This window comes from Pectinophora gossypiella, chromosome 5, assembly GCF_024362695.1.
Source record: "Pectinophora gossypiella chromosome 5, ilPecGoss1.1, whole genome shotgun sequence".
Taxonomy (NCBI): Eukaryota; Metazoa; Arthropoda; class Insecta; order Lepidoptera; family Gelechiidae; genus Pectinophora; species Pectinophora gossypiella.
In genome coordinates, this window is record NC_065408.1 from 13,399,309 (window position 1) to 13,420,007 (window position 20,699).

Here is a 20,699-nt window from a genome sequence, read left to right on the forward strand (position 1 = left end):
ATGCCAATTTGAATAGTAAATAATTCTACTAACGATGGTGTATTAAAGTGAAATTAACGTCTACCCACCATAGCATCACGGGTTCAGTGCGTTGGAACGCATAACTTTCCCCGACTGACAGCTAACTACCATACTGTAGAAATTAGAAACCAAACCCATTGCTTTCATCAACGTACTCGAAATATAAAACAATGTAAGTAGTGTAAGTAAGTAAATATTGGCCCCGATTCCTACTGACACCATCGAATAATTTAATTGTAAGTTATATCTACTTATCATTTTCTTATCCGCCGCAAAAGGGGAGGGATGGACGATTGACAACTGTTAATTTTAAAATGAATGAATGAAATGAAGGGTAATCGACAGGATTAAGTCTTTACTTACAGAAATAAATTTATTTTAATTTTATTTTATTCATCATCTACCTAGCATTATCCCTTTTTTCACAGGGTCCGCTTACCTAACCTGAAGGTTTGACAGGTCCGGTTTTTTACAGAAGCGACTGCCTGTCTGACCCTCCAACCCGGCGAAGGGAAAACCAGCCCAATACAGGTTAGGTCACATACCTTCGAAAATGCATTTCTCGCGAAAGTGGGTTTCCTCACGATGTTTTCTTTCACCGTTGAGCACGTGATAATCTTTTTTTTTATTTTATTTTTGTTATTAAAACTAAAAAGTTAGGAAGAGGGACTCTATTTATGTTTACTGTAGGTTAAACAATTCTAAACTTACCCACTATAGGTACATTTTACACAATTACATAAATATTACGTAATTTACATAATAACTTTGAATGTCAACGAATCAATTTAGCCTCGTCGTCTGGGGCTTACTATAAAAGGTCGCACAGTTTGATCAACTAGAAAAGCTTGAGAGATAAATGAAAGACGTAGAATGATATGTGATATGTGTGTGAAGAGATTGCTACGTTAGCAATAAGGCCGCCTGTTGTAACTACCTATCTAGTTATAATACCTTATGTATTTTCAATATGATTTAAGTGCATTAAAGAGTGTTTGTATTGTTGGTAACGTACTTCGATTAAAGTACTTAATTTATTTATTTCTTCTTTACATAATAGTTTTATAGATCTGCACCTATTTACGTGCGTTACTTCTTTTTTCGTGTTGGTTGTAAAGGAGAAAAAGCTATTCATTGTTAAATATATCGGGAGTCAAACCAAGAACCACCGGATCGTGAGCCCAGCGCTCAATAACTGAACCACAGAGGCCTTGTAATTAATTAGGCGGCTGTACCTACTACTGTAGCTTCAAGTAACATACCATAACATAATAAAGTAAGTTCCATGGTTGTGCCTTTAAACTACAAAGCATTTTACACACTGCCGTATTTACGCCCTTTCCCTTTCTGATAACATGATAATTAATAATTATCATAATCCATACACAGTTGGTTCGCTTCGTAACGTGTTACTTTCTCTGTGTAAAACGCGCCAATTGTTAATCCCATAGTCACACCTGCGCTCAAATACAGATGAATGATGTGAACGTTGCTTTATACATACTTTAGTTTGTATATTCTGTTCAAAAAGTACCCCGTCAGTTGTCTCGATTGATCATTAATTTCCCTACAAGTTAGTGAGAAGGAATCTGACAAAAATGTGTGCTATGGTCACTGCTACAAGGTGGACCGACGATCTGGTGAAGGTCGCGGGAAGCCGCTGGATGCGGGCAGCGCAGGACCGATCGTCGTGGAGATCTTTGGGGGAGGCCTATGCTCAGCAGTGGGCGTCATACGGCTGATGATGATGATGATGATGGTCACTGCTTATGGGACGTCATATATTTGTATACAATACCCATGAATATATAAATATACTTTCTACTTTAACTAGAGACAAAATTACAATGAGCGACTTTCCAGGCAAAAAAAGAACAATAGGTATAGATAGCGCTGTAAATATTTTCCTTCGTTTAACCTTCCAATTTCATGGATAACAAACATAATTATGCATTTTTTACCTATACAGTGTGTTAGTGACATCGTAACGAAAACTTTGAGGGATGATTCAGGTCATGATTCTGAGTTGACATCAAGTGGAATTTTCCGTCGCAAAAGTATGGAACGGAAAATAATTTAAATAAGCTCTAAAATTTTCATGACTTCTCCGACAGGAAATTCCACTTGATATCGACTCAGAATCATGGTCTGAATCATCCCCTTCAGTATTCGTTACAGTGTCACTAACACCCATACCTACTTGTATGGCTACTGTATGTACTAGTATGGGGTGTAAGTGACATCGTAACGAATACTGAGAGGGATGATTCAGCTGATTATTCTGAGTTAATATAAAGTGGAATTTTTTTTTTTTTTTTTTTCAAGTGGTGATTTAATTATGTACCCGAGTAATGAGAAAGTAGGTAATTATCATGTTAAATCTCGACAGCGAAAAGTCCCTAATTGTTAGAGCACAGATTCCCAAATCTTGCTCGAGACAAATTGACAATTTGGCAAAATCAAAAATGTATTGAATGTTCGCACGAGTGTATGGTCAGGGCCTAGCCACTTGACTTCGAATTGCGTTTATTGTGTAAGTAAACTGTGGCTTAACATACATCTTCAACGAGCGATTAATTGAGGCTTTTTATCCTCAAATTGAACCAACAAAAACTTGATTGCGTTTTTGTGTCAATTAGCCATAAAGAAAGTAAATCGTGCCGATGGCTTAAAAAGGCTTACACAAATAAACGTGTTAACTTGTTGTTGATTATTTTATTGCTTTCAATAGTTTCAATGCGACCAGGCGACGTTCCTCAAAAACATTATACTCTTAAATGGCGTTATTATCATTGTTCGGGTACAGTCATGAGCAATAATATCGTCACTGGAAAGGTAAAATTACGTAAACGCCAAAATATCCTAAAATAGAAGTCAATGTTATAATTAGGTATTGGTAGGCATTGAAAATGAAAAAATAGCGTACTATTCCGTTGATGTCGTTTAAATTAGATAAATGGATAAAAAATTATGATAAAAAGACGAAAAAGACTTTAAATGGATTTTCTGAAAATGGCCTTTTGGTGCTTACGTAATTTTGCCTTTCCAGTGACGATATAATGTACCCACTTTAGGCCTCTGTCGCACTAATATATTTGACATTTAGTGAGACTTATAGTTCAATTTGTCAAAAAAGTTAATGTGACATGGTACCAAAGTGTATACATATTAATGCTCGTGACCGTACATAATTATTAAGTACTTACCTATTCTTTACTTTTCATTGGTCGTTGTGAATAGTTATGAAAACTATAAAATAGGTGATTTAATTATACATATTTCTTGAATTCGGTTTCTTAGGTACCATTAAAATCCTCAGTTTCATTTGTAATAGAAAAATTGAGACTTAAGTGGATTGAAAATACGTAGCTTGATTATTGCGAGGTTTTGCTGAAAAAAAAATCACTTGGAAATGTGATATTTCAAACATTTTGTGATTTTTTTTTTACGATAGTTTTATTATTCATAACATAAACTCACGCTTATTTCCCACCGGGGTAAGCAGAGACTATAGAATTCCATTTGCTTCGATCCTGACACACTTCTTTTGCTTCCTCACATTCATCAATCGCTTCATACACACACGACGGTTCAGAGTAGATCGTAATAAACCTTTTCTAAGGACATCTCCAATCTGGTCAATGTAAGGTCTTTCTGCCAGCCCTACCATCAACTTTCGCTTTTATACCGCTTCCCTCTAGTTTTATTATAATGCGACTTACTTATTGTTTTATTTTTGACGTGACTTATTGAAAATTTGCCGCAAATAGACTAAATTATTTAGAATATTAGTTACATATTGCCTTTTAAAGCCTTCACGTAGCTGGTTGAATGTAGGTGTACAATATCTAGTATGACAAGTCACACTCTCAAGGTTGCGGCTAGAAACTGGAGCAGAGTTATGTGAGCTAATCACAGTTGTTGGCATTTACATGTTTATAGGTATAGCTTACATTATAATTTACGTAAGTAATTATTATGATTTAAAGTAGTCAAAAATTTTAAGCATTCAATTAATGATTTGTTGCGTGCTTTCTGTACCTAATAAGGGATTTTCCAGACTATGTTCCTCAAAAACAATATAGATAGCGCTGTACAGATTTTCCTGCATCTTTTACCTTTGTTTTTGGGTATAAATGAAGACCCTTTTTATTACACCCAGGCACAATTATAATAAGAAGCAAAATTTTGTACCCGAGTAACGGGAAAATAGGTAATTCTCGCATTAAAGCAACGCCATATATATATTTTTGGTGAACGTAGACTGGAAAGTTCGTCACTGACGAAGAATTGGATCAGATTTTACAAAATGAATTTTCCAAATACTAGAAGTGTTATTTTTTATCTGTAAGACGTGGGCACCTTACTTTATTTTAATTCCTGTTATATATTATAAGTACGTATTTATATTTTTTTATTACTATATTTTACATAATCTACCAATACAGTAAATTGCATTTATAAAAGAATTAAACTTACGCTTTCAGCCGAAATAGCGCTGTCACTCAGGGAAATGCCGAAAACGCAGAGGCAGCACAAGAGCGCACTTAGTTTACGAACCATTTTCACACCGGCACAACAAGATCCGATTTTAAAAACAAAAAGTTTTTATATTTTGTCACTTTTATTTTTCAATTTATATTTTTAAGCGACGTGCGGCGAAAGGCGTGCGACCGCTGGCTGTATGGAACTCAGCTGGCGAATGTGCGGATTTTTGAAAGGCCCGCGTAGGTGGGTTTCGCGCCAATTACTTCGCGCGTTCCGTTCCACGCAGTTAGCATTTCGTTGTCGCAACATGAAATGTGTCGTTTGTCACAATAATTATTAAGTGCCGTGCGTTGTAGTAACAAATTAATTAACTTAACGATGTGGATGTTTGTAATTAAGTAGTTATAAAATAATGAGAAAAAAATAGGTGGTTAACACTAGGTTTCGATTTCATCAGACTAATGTAAATTATGTTAGCAAGTGGCATAGTCATATTGTAATCATAGTACTTGTCTGTCTATAGAGCAGGGTATATAATTCATATTTGTACGCAGAAAAATATATAGCAATACTTTAGTCATTGTTTATAAAACAGAGTAACTTACGACATAACTGTGTATTACTTATATGTAAGTAAGTACTTAGTATATTTATTAGTTATTTTATTGTATTACTAAGTAACATAACTGTTTACTTACAAATGATAAAGTTTGATAAAATATTACAAAACAGTTACATTACTAAGTAAACAATGTTTAAACAATAACCCTATTTTTGTTCAGTGTTACCTTCGAAAGTATACAGGGTGTTAGTGACATCGTAAGGAAAACTTTGAGGAATTATTCAGACCATGATTTTTAGTTGATATCAAGTGGAATTTCCCGTCGCAAAAGTATGGAACGTGAAATAATTTTAAAAAACACTTCAATTTTCAAGAATTTTCTGACAGGAAAATCTACTTGATATCAACTCAGAAATGGTCTGAATCATCCCCCTCAGTATTTGTTATGCTGTCACTAACACCCTATCTACTTGTATGGCTACTTGTATGTACTTGTACAGGGTGTAAGTGACATCCTAACAAATACTGAGTGGGATAATCATCCCACTTGATATTAACTGATGAGCTGGATTCAGCTCATTATTTTGAGTTAATATCAAGTGGAATTTTCCATCGCAAAAGTACAGACGGAAAATTCCACTTGATAATAACTCAGAATCATGGTCTGAATCATCCCCCTCAGTATACGATGTCACTATTATGACTTTGTCTTTCCAGTGCAGTGATCTATGTGGTATGTGACATATACCTACATAAACAAATGTCACTGAATATTGTGACTGAAACAAAACCTTAGAGTTTTCAGTCAACAATTACAATCTTATCTTGTTTCCATAATGTATATGGCTTTTCATAATTTAATATATATCTTGGAATCATCTACATACTTTAAGAATATAATGGGCGCGTAACGTTCTATCAGATATCTAAACTCGCTTAATTAATGTAAAAAGCAAGTATGTTTTCCTTTTGTTATGCTTTATTGTTTTTAGTTTAAAAGTTTGTATAAGTTGAAAAAAAAAAGTAGCATGGAAAACCACGCGGAAGGAAAGGATGACCATCCCTCTGTTTTACAGAAGGGAATTGTGCCTAGAACTAGAACGTACTTACCTATATTACATTTTTTTAAAGTATCTACTTACACGGATAATTTAAAAGTGGGGTGGGGGGAGTGACGAGAGAAATACAACTCCAAGTTACCACACTTTTTGCTATTGAAGATAATAAATAGAAAGTTACAAAGAGTATGTAGGTACTTACCTAACGATGATAAGGAATCGTTTATCAGATAAAAATAAATCCCCCAAGAATTATGAGTAGCGTAACTATTAGACGGATCTTTTGGGAACTTTTACTAAATGTAACAAATTAACTGTTTCGTTTTACGCAGTATAATAATCACTATGTTCTCTAGTAATTAGAACATGCCCTAAATAAAACAAGGTAAAATACATTTTAAATCAAATTGTAAGTAAGCATGTTATTCGTTGTCATGGAATTACAATTTATGATACCTATATTTGATGACAAATTGTGTGTTTAATTTGATGTTCAAATGCAAGTAATCGTTTAGTCTTACTGTGGCGGTTGTCTCTCGCAGTCTTGCAGTGCCTATTTGTTGTTCAATATGAGTAAATGGGAAAACGACGATGAGGTACAAAGATTTAGAGAGTACTTGAAGATACCGAGTGTGCATCCCGATATTGATTATGGTTCGTGTTTCATCTGTTTTTATTTTTTATTGTTCCGGCATTATTTATTTATTTCCACCATTCTGATTTCCACAATTGACACAATGAGAAAACAGTAAGTTCGAAATTAAAATTTCATTTTTTTTTATTTTTTTTTGTTCGAATTTTTTGTTGTATGCCAATGACACACTAACATTAGTTTTTAAGTAATTTGTAACTAACATATTACGGTCCTTAGACTGAAATAAATGCTTTTATTAATTTTAAATCTTTTTTGTCTACACTTTTTAGCAGGCATTAAAAAGTTAAAAAAATATATACATGGTTGGTTAATACGTAGATCAAAATCATTTCTAATAATTTCAGCTTTGCGTTTTCATTTTGAATGTTATTTGAAAATAACATAAAAACTAGAAATAGAGGGAGGCCTTTGCCCATTAGTGGGACACTTTAGGCCAGATAAGATAAGAACATAAAAACTACTAAACCGATTTTGATATAATTTGCAATATTCCCTAAGTTGAATTGTACTTATCCAATAAAAAAAGGAATTATTGCAATACCATGTTATTTGCTATTAAATAACCTGTAACGGCTTCCTGTTATTGTCTATTAACATTGATAAGGTTTTCGTTCATACAAAAGACATCAGCGAAACCATTTATTTTTAAATTGTAATAATATTTTTTTATAACTTTAAAACTACTAGTATGGCAGGATCGAAGCAAATGGAATTCGTTTATTTATTCGTTTTATTTTAAGTTTTATCAAGATCGACTTAGTAGTTTTAACACATACATACATACATAAACTCACGCCTATTTCCCACCAGGGCAGGCCATGGAATTCCATTTGCTTCGATCCTGACACACTTCTCTTGCACATACACGCACGCCGGTTCAGAGTAGATCGTACTAAACCTTTTCTAAGGACATCTCCAATTTGGTCAATGTACGATAAGGTGCAAAAGTCCAATCAGTTTCTTGCAATGTAATAAATTAACTGGTTGCACTTAAGGGCTCCTGGTTACATGTTGTTTCTGTAATAGACCAAAAACACCTACAAAAACATAAATTTTATAATTACGACAACTAATGGTTCATAATTTCACTACTGTTTACAAATAATCCGCTGGGCTCAGTGACTGAACTTTTGCTCTTTGATTGTACGTCCTTCTAGGTCTTCTTCTACCAGCCCTACCACCAACCTTGGCTTTATACAGGGTATGAATGACACCGTAACGAATACCGAGAGGGATGATTCAATTGATTTCAAGTGGAATTTTTTGTCGGAAAATTCATGAAAAAATTATTAAATATTTCTTATTTTAAGCAACATAAAGTTATGAGGCAACCCCAAAAAATGAAAATTTTAGTGTTATTTTTTTTTAATTATTTTCAGTTCAATACTTCTGCGACAGAAAATTCCACCTGATATCAACTCAGAAGCATGGTCTGAATCATCCCTTAAAGTTTTCGTTACGATGACACTAACATCGTATATACGTATATCGTATATACTGCTTTCGTAATTTATTATCCTGCTATTATTTATTTATTATGCTGTTTATCAAATTAACAATTTGTGCATAACAAAAGGAGTGGGTTGTAGATCAATACATATTACGAAAGTTATCTTATCTCCAATAATCAGATACCTGTCTTCATAGATAATAAGTTGAATTATTGGAAGGATTTATCGTGAGATAAAAGTATTGCCTTTTGGTCCCGTAATAATTGTTGTTATTCTTGTACAAACAAATATATTTGCCTACAATTATTGAATTAACGGTACAAACAAAATTTTGAAATCACAATGAGAATAAAGTATGGGATCCAAAGACACTTACCTAACATACAGGATGTTAGTGACATCGTAACGAATACTGAGGGAAATGATTCAGACTATGATTCTAAGTTCATTATCATTTTAGTGTGCACTAAAATTTTCATGAATTTTCCGACAGGAAAATCCACTTGATATGAACTTAGCATCATGGTCTGAATCATCCCCCTCAGTAAAAAAAAAAATCAAAAAAATTCAATAATATTTATTTTTCAAAATTGGCTTACAAAGTTAGCGCTTTTTGAACGTCAAAAAATTAAATTACATATTATGTAACTAGCTGTAAAACTACTACCACATCGGAATCTGTAACGCTGAGGGAAAGACGTGGCCAGAAAACCTCCCAGCACAGGGCCCTAGTCCTACTGTTTCATGTTTTCCTTTCTTTTTTTTTCTTTTTTAAATCCAGTTTGTATTACATAATTTATAGACTTAAATACAAGTATTCGTTACAGTGTCACTAACACCCATATGTACTTATGGCTATCTGTATGTACTTGTACGGGGTGTCAGTTACACCCAAACGAATACTGAGGAGGATGATTCAGTTCATCATTCCGAGTTAATATCAAATGGAATAATCCATCGCAAACTTATATACTTAATTGAAAAAAAAAAAAACACAAAAAACACTTGATATTAACTCAGAATTATTGTCTTCCCTCAGTATTCGGTACGATGTCACTAACACCCTATATAAGTGTCTATAGACATTTTATAACTTATTTGGAATCAGAGGGCATTGGGTCTGACCCAATTATTATCTTTATCGAAGCGTCGACGTAGGTACTATTCGTAATCTAAACATTATAACATAACAACTCCCCCATTTAAGTCATTTGCGTACCAATCAAAGACGCGCTTCAAACTCTCGTTGATACTCAAAGACTCTCTTATGCCATTATTCTTTAAAGTGCTGATTCCAGTACGGTCACGAGCATTAATATGTTAACACTTTGGTACCATGTCACATTAACTTATTTGACAAATTGAACTGTAAGTCTCACTAAATGTCAAATATGTTAGTGCGACAAAGTTCTAAAGTGGGAACATTATATTGCTCGTGACTGTACACACCATCTAATTTTATTTTAAGTTATACCTGTCATTTTCTTATCCGCCGAAAAAGAAAGGGGCGGCTAATTGACAGGCATAAAATATATGAAACACGTCAGTTTTAGACAGAAAAAAAACCCTTCCAATTTTTTGTTTCCAATTACAGACGACTGTGTGAAGTTCCTTCGTAAGCAGGCTGAGGAGTTGGGTCTTCCGGTGGTGGTGTATGAGTTTGCCCCAAGGAAGCCGGTGGTGGTCATAACATGGCAGGGTCTGGAGCCAGATCTGCCCAGCATACTGCTCAACTCTCACATGGATGTGGTGCCAGTACACGAGGTATGTCCTGTAGTATATCTACTCAATCTTTATTTAATCCTGTTTTTAACCGACTTCAAAAAGGAGGGGTTCTCAGTTCGTCGGGATCTCTCTTTTTTATTTTTTTTATGTATATTTCCCGATTACTTACTCGAAGACGCCTTGACCGATTTGGGATTTTTTTTTTAATTCTAAATGGTATGGTTCCCAGGTGGTCTCATTGCCAGCATGTTATCTATGTTATACATATACTGCGCCGTCCAACACCTTCATGCGGGATGATTTCTGGGTCTACCTTCAATCAATCATCATCATCATCATCAACAGCCTAAATACGTCCCACTGCTGGGCACAGGCCTCCCCTCAATCAACTGGAGGGGGTATGGAGCATACTCCACCACGCAATCAATCAACCAGTCCTAAAAATAATGCCGTCCTTGACTTATGACGAGTGCAAGACAGAGACGAAGCTAGGGTTAGGTTAGGTTAGGTTAGTAAATTGAAACCATATTAATGGACAGGTATTAATGTGACATTCTTAGCAACCCCGCTTTCTGCGACGTTTAGTAATTTCCCTTATAACAATCACGCGTGTGGTAAAAGCTGAATCACAACTATGATGATGGTTAAGTCAAGTACCTACTATTTTATTTTTGTGGTAGATTATTTTCTACTGTTTATTTTTCCTTAACTCGTTAGTGCCGATTCCAGTACACATTATCTAATTTTATTTTAAGTTATACCTGTCATTTTCTTGTCCGTCGAAAAGGGACGCGTAATCGACAGGCATCAAATTTATGTACTTAACACGCGTCAAGTATAGGGAGAAATTTAAAGAACACTCTTAATTACATTGGCCAGTAACCCTACAGAAAACGTTATTACCACTAGGCGGTATTTTAACCCGCATCAATCAATCCGCACTGGGCCCGCGTGATGATTTAAGGCCCGATCTCCCTATCCATTCATAAGGAAGGCCCGTGCCCCAGCAGTGGGGACGTTAATGGGCTGATGATGATGATGGTATTTTAGCCCAGACGGTCTTCCCCACATTGACTCTAATTCTCTTCGTTATCCTCTTTTACTAATAAGGGGAAACTTATTAGGAAAATAACTATTATAATTATTTAGTATTCCCGATCTAAAAATAGAAATGTAACTGAACTATCTTTCCTACTTTGGTAGCTATAACAACTTTTCCCTATGACGACAAAATAAATAGTTAGAACTAAAGAAAAATTGTTTAAATTAATCCGACAATTATTTAAGAGTCCTGTCCATTGGCTCGATGTGTTAAGGTCGTGGGTTCGAGCATCGGGATATGGCTGTGTAATAGCACAACCCGGACACTTCATAAAAAAAACCTCTTTTCACACAGACACTACACATTGACGTTATCGTACACGTGCATCTGTGTGTAACGTCTTGACGCTCATATTATGATTGAAGATTAAAGTAAGACCGGAGCCACCACCACCTTATGATAATTTCGACAAACATCCGTCTTGCTTTTTTTGTAATTGTTTAGTGGAAATTTGATCATAATATGATGTTATTGTCTTTTTTTTTGTGTGAGGCGCCCTTTTATAATAAACTATTTCTATTCTATTCTATTCTATTCGAAGAGGGGTGAGGTAAACCTAGCTCAGCCGCTGGTGGGGAGCGGAGAGTTGCCGTTCTATACGTAGTATTATTCCTACCTTACCATGAGAAGAAGTAGTCGCTGTAGCCGAAATCGACTAGGAGAGATATATTATATTATTCCTCATTGTGACTGGGCCACGACTTCCCCATACATTTTATACCTACACCCGATGCCCAAGCCCTTATCCCTGACGCATCGGGCTTATTTTTACTTGGCCGGACAAATGGGCAGCGCTCGATGGATTGATAAACATACATAACATAAACATAGCATCACGCCTGTATCCTCTAAGGGGTAGGCAGAGGAGTACAGTGTAAACACTCACTCCTCACGAGCTATGTTTTTAAGTGTCATGCACTAGGGGGTAAGTCTATACCAGTAAGGGCACAAATCCTGAGAATTACATGATATCAATTCAAGCTCATAGAGTTGAATTCAGTTTAGAATTCGAGCCGGGATTCGATCTCGTGACACGAAGATGTAAGTCATAGCCCCGTCCAGAGTGACTGTATGCACGTTGCGCTGACGTGGATCAATCATACATGTACATAAACAGCCTATATACGTCCCACTGCTGGGCACAGGCCTCCCCTCAATCAACCGGACTCCACCACGCTGCTCCAATACGGGCTGGTGGAGGTGTTTTTACGGCTAATAGCCGGGACCAACGGCTCCGCAACAGCCCGGCAACAGCCTCCGTGGTCTAGTGGTTAGAGCGTTAGGCTCACGATCTGGAGGTCTGGGTTCGATTCCCGATGGGGACATTGTCGAAACCACTTTGTGAGACTGTCCTTTGTTTGGTAAGGACTTTTCAGACGGATCAATCAGATAGTTTAGAAAATAAGCGACTTATAATGTTTTCAGGAGCACTGGACGTATCCACCGTTCGCAGCTCACGTCACGGAGGACGGGTGGATATACGCCCGAGGCACTCAGGACATGAAGTCTGTGGGTATGATCCACCTTGAGGCTGTGCGGAGACTGAAGCAAGCCGGGGCGAAGATAAAGAGGACTGTCCATATCAGTTATGTACCCGGTAAGTGACAGAAAGCTCGGTGAGCTGTGGATACTCTTAAACAAAACAATCTTGGGTTAAAAGACCACATCGCAGCAATTCATAAAAAAAACAATATTGCTATTTGACATTTGTGTGCATTGTGCACTTACTTTTATCTGCGCAAATGTCAAATTGCAATATTGTTTTTTTTTTTAGATGAATTGGTACGATGTGGCCTTTTTAACCCCCCTGGAGAAATCACCCCTTCATATGCTCACCTCTAATTGAGTCAGCTAATAGTTGGGATTTCGATACGACATAAACTTGTCTGTCAAATTGCAATATTGCTTTTTTAGATGAATTACTGCGATGTGGCCTTTTTAACAACCCCCCCCATTTCAGTACAATTAATGATTATTTGTCAACAAAAATATCATTTTACAATAGCTTCAATGCGCGGCAATAATTAGATCTGTCAAAGTACGTAAACTAGTGTTGTTACCTTCATTAGCATGGTGATGTATCAGTGAAGATTAGGCCGATCGATTATTTTCTATCTAACAGTACTTACTTAGTTCATCTTACCTTGACGTTTGATGTACCTTTAAATAGTTTTAAGACAGTCATTAAAAATAAACTTTGCATAAAAGGTTAGGTTAGGTTAGGATAGTGATTATTATTATAAATGCATGGTATTAACTGTTTGGGAATTGATATTATGCAGCCAAATTCCTAAACTGTATAAGTAACAATATTGTAATTTTTTTTTAAAGAACGTCATGGGTCCTGTGCCGAAGTTTTTCTTGCAGCTTCTTTTCCCCGGCTGTACAGGTTGTGGGAAGCTGCAATAGTTTTAGGCGGATGAGACGTCCGTTATGTAAAGAAAGTGTAACTAAGTATGTTGCCTGCTAAATAAAGATATTTTTGAATGTTTAATTTGAATTTTGACTGATACAGAGATAACAGGATCAGAAGAAGATAATCAACGGAGTATACGTCGTTTCAGATGAGGAGATAGGCAGTCAAGAAGGCATGAAGCTTTTTGCAGCGTCTGAGGAGTTTAAACGATTGAATATCGGCTTCGAGTTGGACGAGAGCGGGCCTCATCACAAGCCTGATGAGTTCTTCGCGTTTCACGGCGAGAGGACTTCTAGACGTAAGTATAACATACCTATATATGTATAGTAATAGTTGCTATAGTATATTACGCCCAAATTCAAAGCCATATGTCAACAGATAACAATTTGCATTCTTCTTATTTTTTCTTTCTTTCTTGCTTGTTAATAATAATAATAATATATTCAGAAAAACTGTTTCCTGAGATACAGGTCTCCTAGTTCAGGTTATACTTTTGTAGCATTTGTGTGTCCTAGTTGAGTACCCAATGTTGTGTCGATCTTTTTCTATGACAATAAACAATTATGTTTATAAAATATACAAAAACTTTACATAATTAGAATCTATTAAATTTTTTTTAGTTCTGTTTATAATGTTATACTGTTAAACGTTTTTTTAAGAAAATATCAATGTCTCTTACACCAGGCGAGGACTGTATCGTAAGAATCGTGTTCAGTGGTGGCATCTATTACATTTCTCTCACTTTGAGGTAGCAGGTTCGAATGCAGTACAGGCTTAAGCCAATTATTGTGGAATTTGTTTTCGAATTCATGTTTGGATTACAAATGATTATTACGTGCTCAGCGATGAAGGAAAACATCGTGAGGAAACCACATTTCCGAGAAATGCATTTTCGCGGTATGTGAGCTAAACTGTATTGGGCTGGATTTCCCTTCGCGGGTTTGAAGGTCAGACAGGCAGTCGCTTCTGTAAAAAACTGGACCTGTTAAATTAGGTAAGCGGACCCCGTGAAAAACGGGATAATGCTAGGGAGATGATGATGTATAAAGTGCGTGAATCTTCAAAAAAGACAACCTTCATATTCAGTATTTAATTTCAGATAAGATTTCACTTGTTAGTCAGCCATGTTGTTTCAAAACAACCAGCCTTACTGTTTGTAAATAATGATAACAATCATTGTGTAGCGTTGCATGTGTAGTGTTAAACTAGTTGAACAAAATAATTATCTTTATGACGAGAATTACGTTTAGAAATATTTAACTAGGTTTTAACACGTTAACACACGGATCAGATACGAGTAGCATAGCATTTTGTAACGAATTATTTACAGTTATCTAGTTTGCTTATTCGGGGTTTTTGATACGGGTGTTAGTGGTAAGTAGGGTTGGAAAAGAAAGGCCTAGGTGTACATACCGCGATCAGATCCAGGATGTTTTAAAGAACCAGCGAGCATGAAGTCTTTGATGAGAGTGGATGAAGCAAAAGTGGTATGTCAAGAACGTAGTAATTTGTATTCCGTGGTTTCTGCCTACCTCAACGGGAAATAGGCGTGATCTTATGTGTATGTATGAGGTTTGAATGTTGAAAAGAGTCGGGATAGGAATGATATTGCCAACATGATCTTCTTTTATATGTGGTTCGAAGACCGAGTTCACCAACCCTGCGGCCTTAACACCGTAAGCGCGCGACTCTTTCTCGCCTCGACATACGTCACCCGTCACTCTCTCACAGTACTGCACAGAAAGAGACAGATGATCTCTCTCGCGGCGAGCAAGAGTCGCGTGCTTACGATGCTAAGCCCGCTGGTATGAAATTAATTGAATAAAATCGAGATTTTGTTAAACAAAATCACATCGGAATTGGATTTTTCAAAAAGGCGCTTAAGAGTTTTCACTATAAGTAAGGCTACGTTCTTTTCTTGTTAATAGAAATAAAAGTGACCTGCGTTGGTGACCCTGGCCACGGTTCCTTCCTGTCATCAGGTACTGCGGGAGAAAAAGTAAGTATCATCATGGTTTGTTCAGAATACTTTGACTAACTCCTTACTCCCTTTCTCCTACTTTTGCTGTGCCTTCTAAGGTCCATAAAGATTCTTATTTTATAAAATGGCCACATCATTTTCAATTTATCTAAGAAAGCAATATTGCAATTTGACATTTGCGCTTATAAAAGTAAGTGCGCAATGCAAACAAATGTCAAATAGCAAAATTGCTTTCTTAGATGAATTGCTTCGATGTGGCCATTTTAATCCCCCTGTACTTACTTACATTGTGGAATAGCAATAAAGTTATTAATTTATTAAATCTTAATACTAATTATACAATATATCAATGCCCTGCAAAACTGTTTAAACAGTTTGTCAGCAGGAAGGAGGCTCTAGTAGTGACATGTACTCATACATACATTAATCGGGGCCACTGTCCAGCTAAAATTCGTGATAAATTGCTATAAAATATCGAGGAACGTGGAGTGTATCAAGTCTGAAGGATATTACGAAAAAGAGAAGCAGCTAATTGGAAATAAGTTTTTCTAAGTTTTCTTTTTTCCGATCTTTAGGGAATAAATTATGACACTATTGCAGTTATAGCAACAGTAGCGACACCTGGTGGGAAAAATAGGCAGTTTTGTACCCCATTTACATGCTCATAATTGTTATTTAAAATTCTAATATACTTAAATATTTTTTAATTCTTCGTTTTTTATATTTTTATATATATAAATAGTCATTAATTTAATGCCCAGGCTTTTCTATACTTTTCAGATAGCGTACATAATAGACAAGTTTATGTCGTATCGGGCTGAGCAGACGAAGCAAATAAAAAGCCGAACTATAAGGGGATTCGGCGAAATCACAACTATTAACCTGACTCAATTAGAGGTGAGCACATATAGAGGTGTTTCCCCGTACACCAGGGGGGTTAAAAAGGCCACATCGTAGCAATTCATCTAAAAAAGCAATACTTATTGCTATTTGACATTTGTTTGCATTCCAGAATCTTTTGTCTTTTTGGAAATATCCAGTTAGAACTCAAGTAAGTTGGCGACATACATAAATTCTAACTGGATATTTGCAAAAACATAAAGACAAAATATTGTAGGATATTTTGATATATCCACCGATGTTCAAATAACCACTCAGAGAAGCTTCGTAAGCGAAAAAAATCGCACGAGAGAATGCTGAGGGCATACGACCTGTAATGATTTGGCCCTCTTAGGTTGCAAAAAAAGATGCCTAGCCCAAACAAACAAAAAAAATGTAACACGCAGGATAACACAAATTTCCTCAAGGTGTAATCAAATCTTAGAAACAAACCGCTTACTACAAATACTTCCTTTGCCTAAATTACTTTTTATCTTCAAATGTTTCCTCGTTTTGTCTGTGGCAAATACGCAAACCGCATCTTATATAAGATTAATGACTACCTAAATGATAAAAATGTTTAATATTGAATGTGTTCCTCTAGTTATTAAATAACTTGTAATGTATACCCTCATTAGTTTTTAAAAGATGTATTGCTGTTGCAGTTTCCTGTCATTTCTTCTCTTCAGCCTTGCGAAATGACGTAAATTCAAATATGTTACATTGACCTTCAACAAGTTTATCCATGATAATTACGTTGAATAAATGATTCTGATTTCTGATTTCTGCCACTTGGTTTCTTGCTTTACGATTTCGATGTACGATTTTTTTGCAGGGTGGTGTTCAAATAAACGTATTACCCAAAAGTCTATCGGCATCCTTCGATATTCGAATTGCACCTCACGTGGATCACGACAAATTCGAAGAAATGGTAAGTAGTGGATGTACTTAACAGTTAGAAGAAGAAATGGTAAGTAGTGGATGTTTATGTACTTAACAGTACATTTGAATGTGTTAGAAGCACGCAAAATATAATCGACGTCACCAAGAGAGATAATAGTCGTTATTGTCAAAATCGTCATCATCTCCCTACCTAACCTGAAGATTTGACAGGTCCGGTTTTTTACAGAAGCGACTGCCTGTCTGACCTTCCAACCTGCGAAGGGAAAACCAGCCCAATACAGGTTAGGTCACATACCTCTGAAAATGCATTTCTCGGGAATATGGGTTTCCTCACGTGATTTATAACTCAAAAATGAATTCGAAACAATTTCGACAAACATTGGGTTAGGCCTGTGCTGGATTCGAACCTGAGATCTCTAAATGAGAGGCAAGCGTTTTAATATCTGTGCTACCACGGCTTTTGTTATAGTCAAAAGCATACAAGATTTTTTTTGACGTGACTTATTGTAGGTTTGTAGGCTAGAAAAGGATGGAAATAGTCGTCGTTATGTTTCTTTGATATTGAAACTACCAAAAACATGGTGTTCTGATTCTGTTTTGTTTTGATTGCTGGGTCTATTTTCCAAATTTAGACTCATAGATGGTCCATCATGCGTGAAATGGATGTACTAGTTTATACCTAAGTATATTAAAATATTTTTGAAACTTGCAATGTGGGACTTCATGTGGGATTTCCTTCGTTTTGTAATTTCATGGATAACAGACATATGCATCTTTCTCTTTGTTTTTGGGTATAAATGTTGACCCTTGTTATTACGCAGGCACAATTACATCTTCCACCCATTATTATTCTGATCAAAACAAATAAGAATAAGTAGCAACATAATTCTATACATAATGTGATCCAAATATCAAGTGACAATTATTGTTATATATGCTTCTGCTATTACTTTGTATTTTTGAATAATTATACCCAAGAAATGAGAAAATAGGTGACTATCACGTTAACACGTTGACAGTCCAGTGACCCGTATACGGGTCATGACTGGCTCCATACGTCCGTGACCCATATATGGGTCACTAAGGAACGACCAACGCACTAAGGGCGGGTACTCCACTTGGATCCCGTGTAACTTAGCAATGCTTGAAGTAATATTCGGAACTTACAAGGAAGTCAAAACATTTTGTATGGGGACTGTCAACGTGTTAAACCACGACAGCGCCATTTATATTATTTTTCTGGAAAGTCCCTTATTGTGTTTATCATTTCCAGATAGACACGTGGTGCAAAGAAGCTGGAAAAGGTGTAACTTACGAGTATTTCGTTAAAAACCCTCAAGTGCCAAACTCACAAATAGAAGGTAACCCCTTCTACACTGCTCTTGCTGACACTGTAAAGGACTTGTAAGTATTTACACCTACATACATAATTACACACACACACAAAACACACGATTTACTTACGCCCTACTAATGAATAAATTATTTCTCATCACTTCATACATATATAACATACATAAACTGACGGCTATGGATTTCCATTTCCTTCGATCCTGACACACTTCTCTTGCTTCCTGCGCTTTCATCAATCGTTTCATACACGCACGCGAGTTCAGAGTAGATCGTATTTCTCCAATGATTTATTAACTGAAATGAATATTATTAACAGCACTTCAATGAGTCTTCATTAACACAGTTGGCTCGACTATTATAGACATGGGTATTCAGGTCATCTTGCGATTGGGATTTAGTCTATGTTATGTTATCACTTTATAAATTTATTTGTTAAATGATTCATTTCTCTTATAATAGAAATTAGAATAGGATATAATTGTCAAGTTACCAGATTTTTATTCCTTTCTGTTTTTTTTTTATTTCCAGGGGCATAACAATGAAATCCAGTATTTGCCCAGGCGCAACCGACGCGCGTTTCGTAAGACTGCAAGGTATTCCGGCTATAAACATAACACCTATTCGGAACACCCCTCTGTTAATCCACAATCACGATGAAAGACTCAATATTGAGGAGTATAAGAGAGGCATTGACGTTATGGAGAAGATTGTCCTAGCTGTGGCTAACGTGGGTATAAGACATACAAACCATAAAGGTGACTCACCAATGAGAGAGTCGGCAAAGTTGTAAATCCTCAGAAATTACTTGAATTGGTTGCTTTCAAGTAGCAGTCGTTGTAACCGAAAGCTTCAACATATATTTTTTTATTTTAATTAAAAGCTTTGAGTGCTTTGATCGCGATCCAGCCTGGTTTTAAGCAGCGACGTGGTCTAAGGTGGAGCACACAAACTCAAATAGTGCCTATTCATTCATGCCTTGAAAATCCTCAAATTACAATGACACAGAAAGAGAATTCCATTCTTTAGCAGTTCAAAAAAAAAAACAAAAAAAAATAAAAAAGAATTAAAAAAAAATTATATTCTATTCTATTCCCATAAATAAATGAGGAAGCGAATGTAACGGTTCTAAGAGGAGGAATCGACTACATATGGATAGAATCCATCCCCGCGTCACGTCGTCCGATGGTGGGAAGGTGCAGGTGGAATAATTATGGTATCAATGATAAATTTTAAAAGCATACGTTACCTGGGTGTAAACAGACCACAGATGAAATGCTTCAATTTCATCTTAAAAAGTAATGTTGCACAAGTCAATGCGGGGCAGAAAGTGTCCCTTCTACGCGTAGTATTATTGTTTACTCTATGCCCCGGACTACAAACCTTAGTCACACCGCGGACACTTCATATAAAATACCTCATTTTACACAGACATTATATATTGACGATATCGTACAACTTGTGTGTGATGTCTGTCCATACGATTGAAGACTAAAACAAGAAGTAAGGGGGTGAGGTACAGCCGCTGGTGGGGAGCGGAGAGTTTTTTAAACAATTAATAATGATTTATTTAAAAAAGAGCGCTGTCACTAAAGAGTTTATATGTAAGTACATTAGTCATTTACATAAGTACAGATAAATGCATTTCCGCGTTCCACACCGCAACACTACAACACTACGGTCATTTCGAACAGGGGTATCGTTTAATTTTAAAAGACCCACGATACCACCAGGGTTATAGTCAGGGGTATCGTGGATCCGAAATGTTCTATACGTAGAATTATTGTTCCTTATTCTATGCTTGTGGTCTTTGTTTTACTTACAAATTATATTTGTTCCAATAAAAAGTCTAAATCATTAATTTCTCATATTTGTTATTTGTATATCAAATGTATTTATAACACATACAAACTTATTGTAGTAAATAAATTATTTTAAAGTATTTATAACTTTGTATACTGTTACTTCTACCTGCTATTGATAGAATCTTTGGAGATTGAATATAACTGGTAATAATTATGTCATTTTAAATGCATTATCCACCTTTATCCGGCTTATACGGTTTATCCGGTTCTATTTCGTTGTCATCTTTTGATTTTGTGTCATCT

General features: G+C 35.9%; 2 protein-coding genes across 2 annotated transcripts in view; one reads left to right on the top strand and one right to left on the bottom strand.

The window, feature by feature from the left end:
• Positions 1 to 4,731, bottom strand: part of LOC126367108 (general odorant-binding protein 70) — a 41,642-nt gene extending 36,911 nt beyond the window's left edge. Inside the window, exon 1 of the mRNA XM_050010516.1 lies at positions 4,501 to 4,731. Coding sequence (XP_049866473.1) covers positions 4,501 to 4,584 — 84 coding nt within the window. The 5' untranslated portion in view covers positions 4,585 to 4,731. The remainder of the gene's footprint in view (positions 1 to 4,500) is intronic.
• Positions 4,732 to 6,560: 1,829 nt separating this feature from the next.
• On the top strand, positions 6,561 to 20,534 carry LOC126367057 (aminoacylase-1-like). Its single transcript, XM_050010449.1, has 9 exons — positions 6,561 to 6,783; positions 9,830 to 9,999; positions 12,488 to 12,659; positions 13,627 to 13,776; positions 15,407 to 15,477; positions 16,240 to 16,356; positions 17,174 to 17,269; positions 18,515 to 18,645; positions 19,123 to 20,534. The coding sequence occupies exons 1-9, from the start codon at positions 6,699 to 6,701 to the stop codon at positions 19,382 to 19,384; spliced, it is 1,254 nt and encodes a 417-aa protein (XP_049866406.1). The 5' UTR covers positions 6,561 to 6,698; the 3' UTR covers positions 19,385 to 20,534.
• The last annotated feature ends 165 nt before the right edge of the window (positions 20,535 to 20,699 follow it).

What these genes read in the sequence shown, in the direction of transcription:
- LOC126367057 (XM_050010449.1), top strand. Translation starts at nt 6,699, where the DNA reads ATGAGTAAATGGGAAAACGACGATGAGGTACAAAGATTTAGAGAGTAC. An exon ending in ATGTGGTGCCAGTACACGAG is followed by an intron (nt 10,000 to 12,487) that starts GTATGTCCTGTA and finishes TAATGTTTTCAG; the next exon opens with GAGCACTGGACGTATCCACC. An exon ending in GCTGACACTGTAAAGGACTT is followed by an intron (nt 18,646 to 19,122) that starts GTAAGTATTTAC and finishes TTTTATTTCCAG; the next exon opens with GGGCATAACAATGAAATCCA.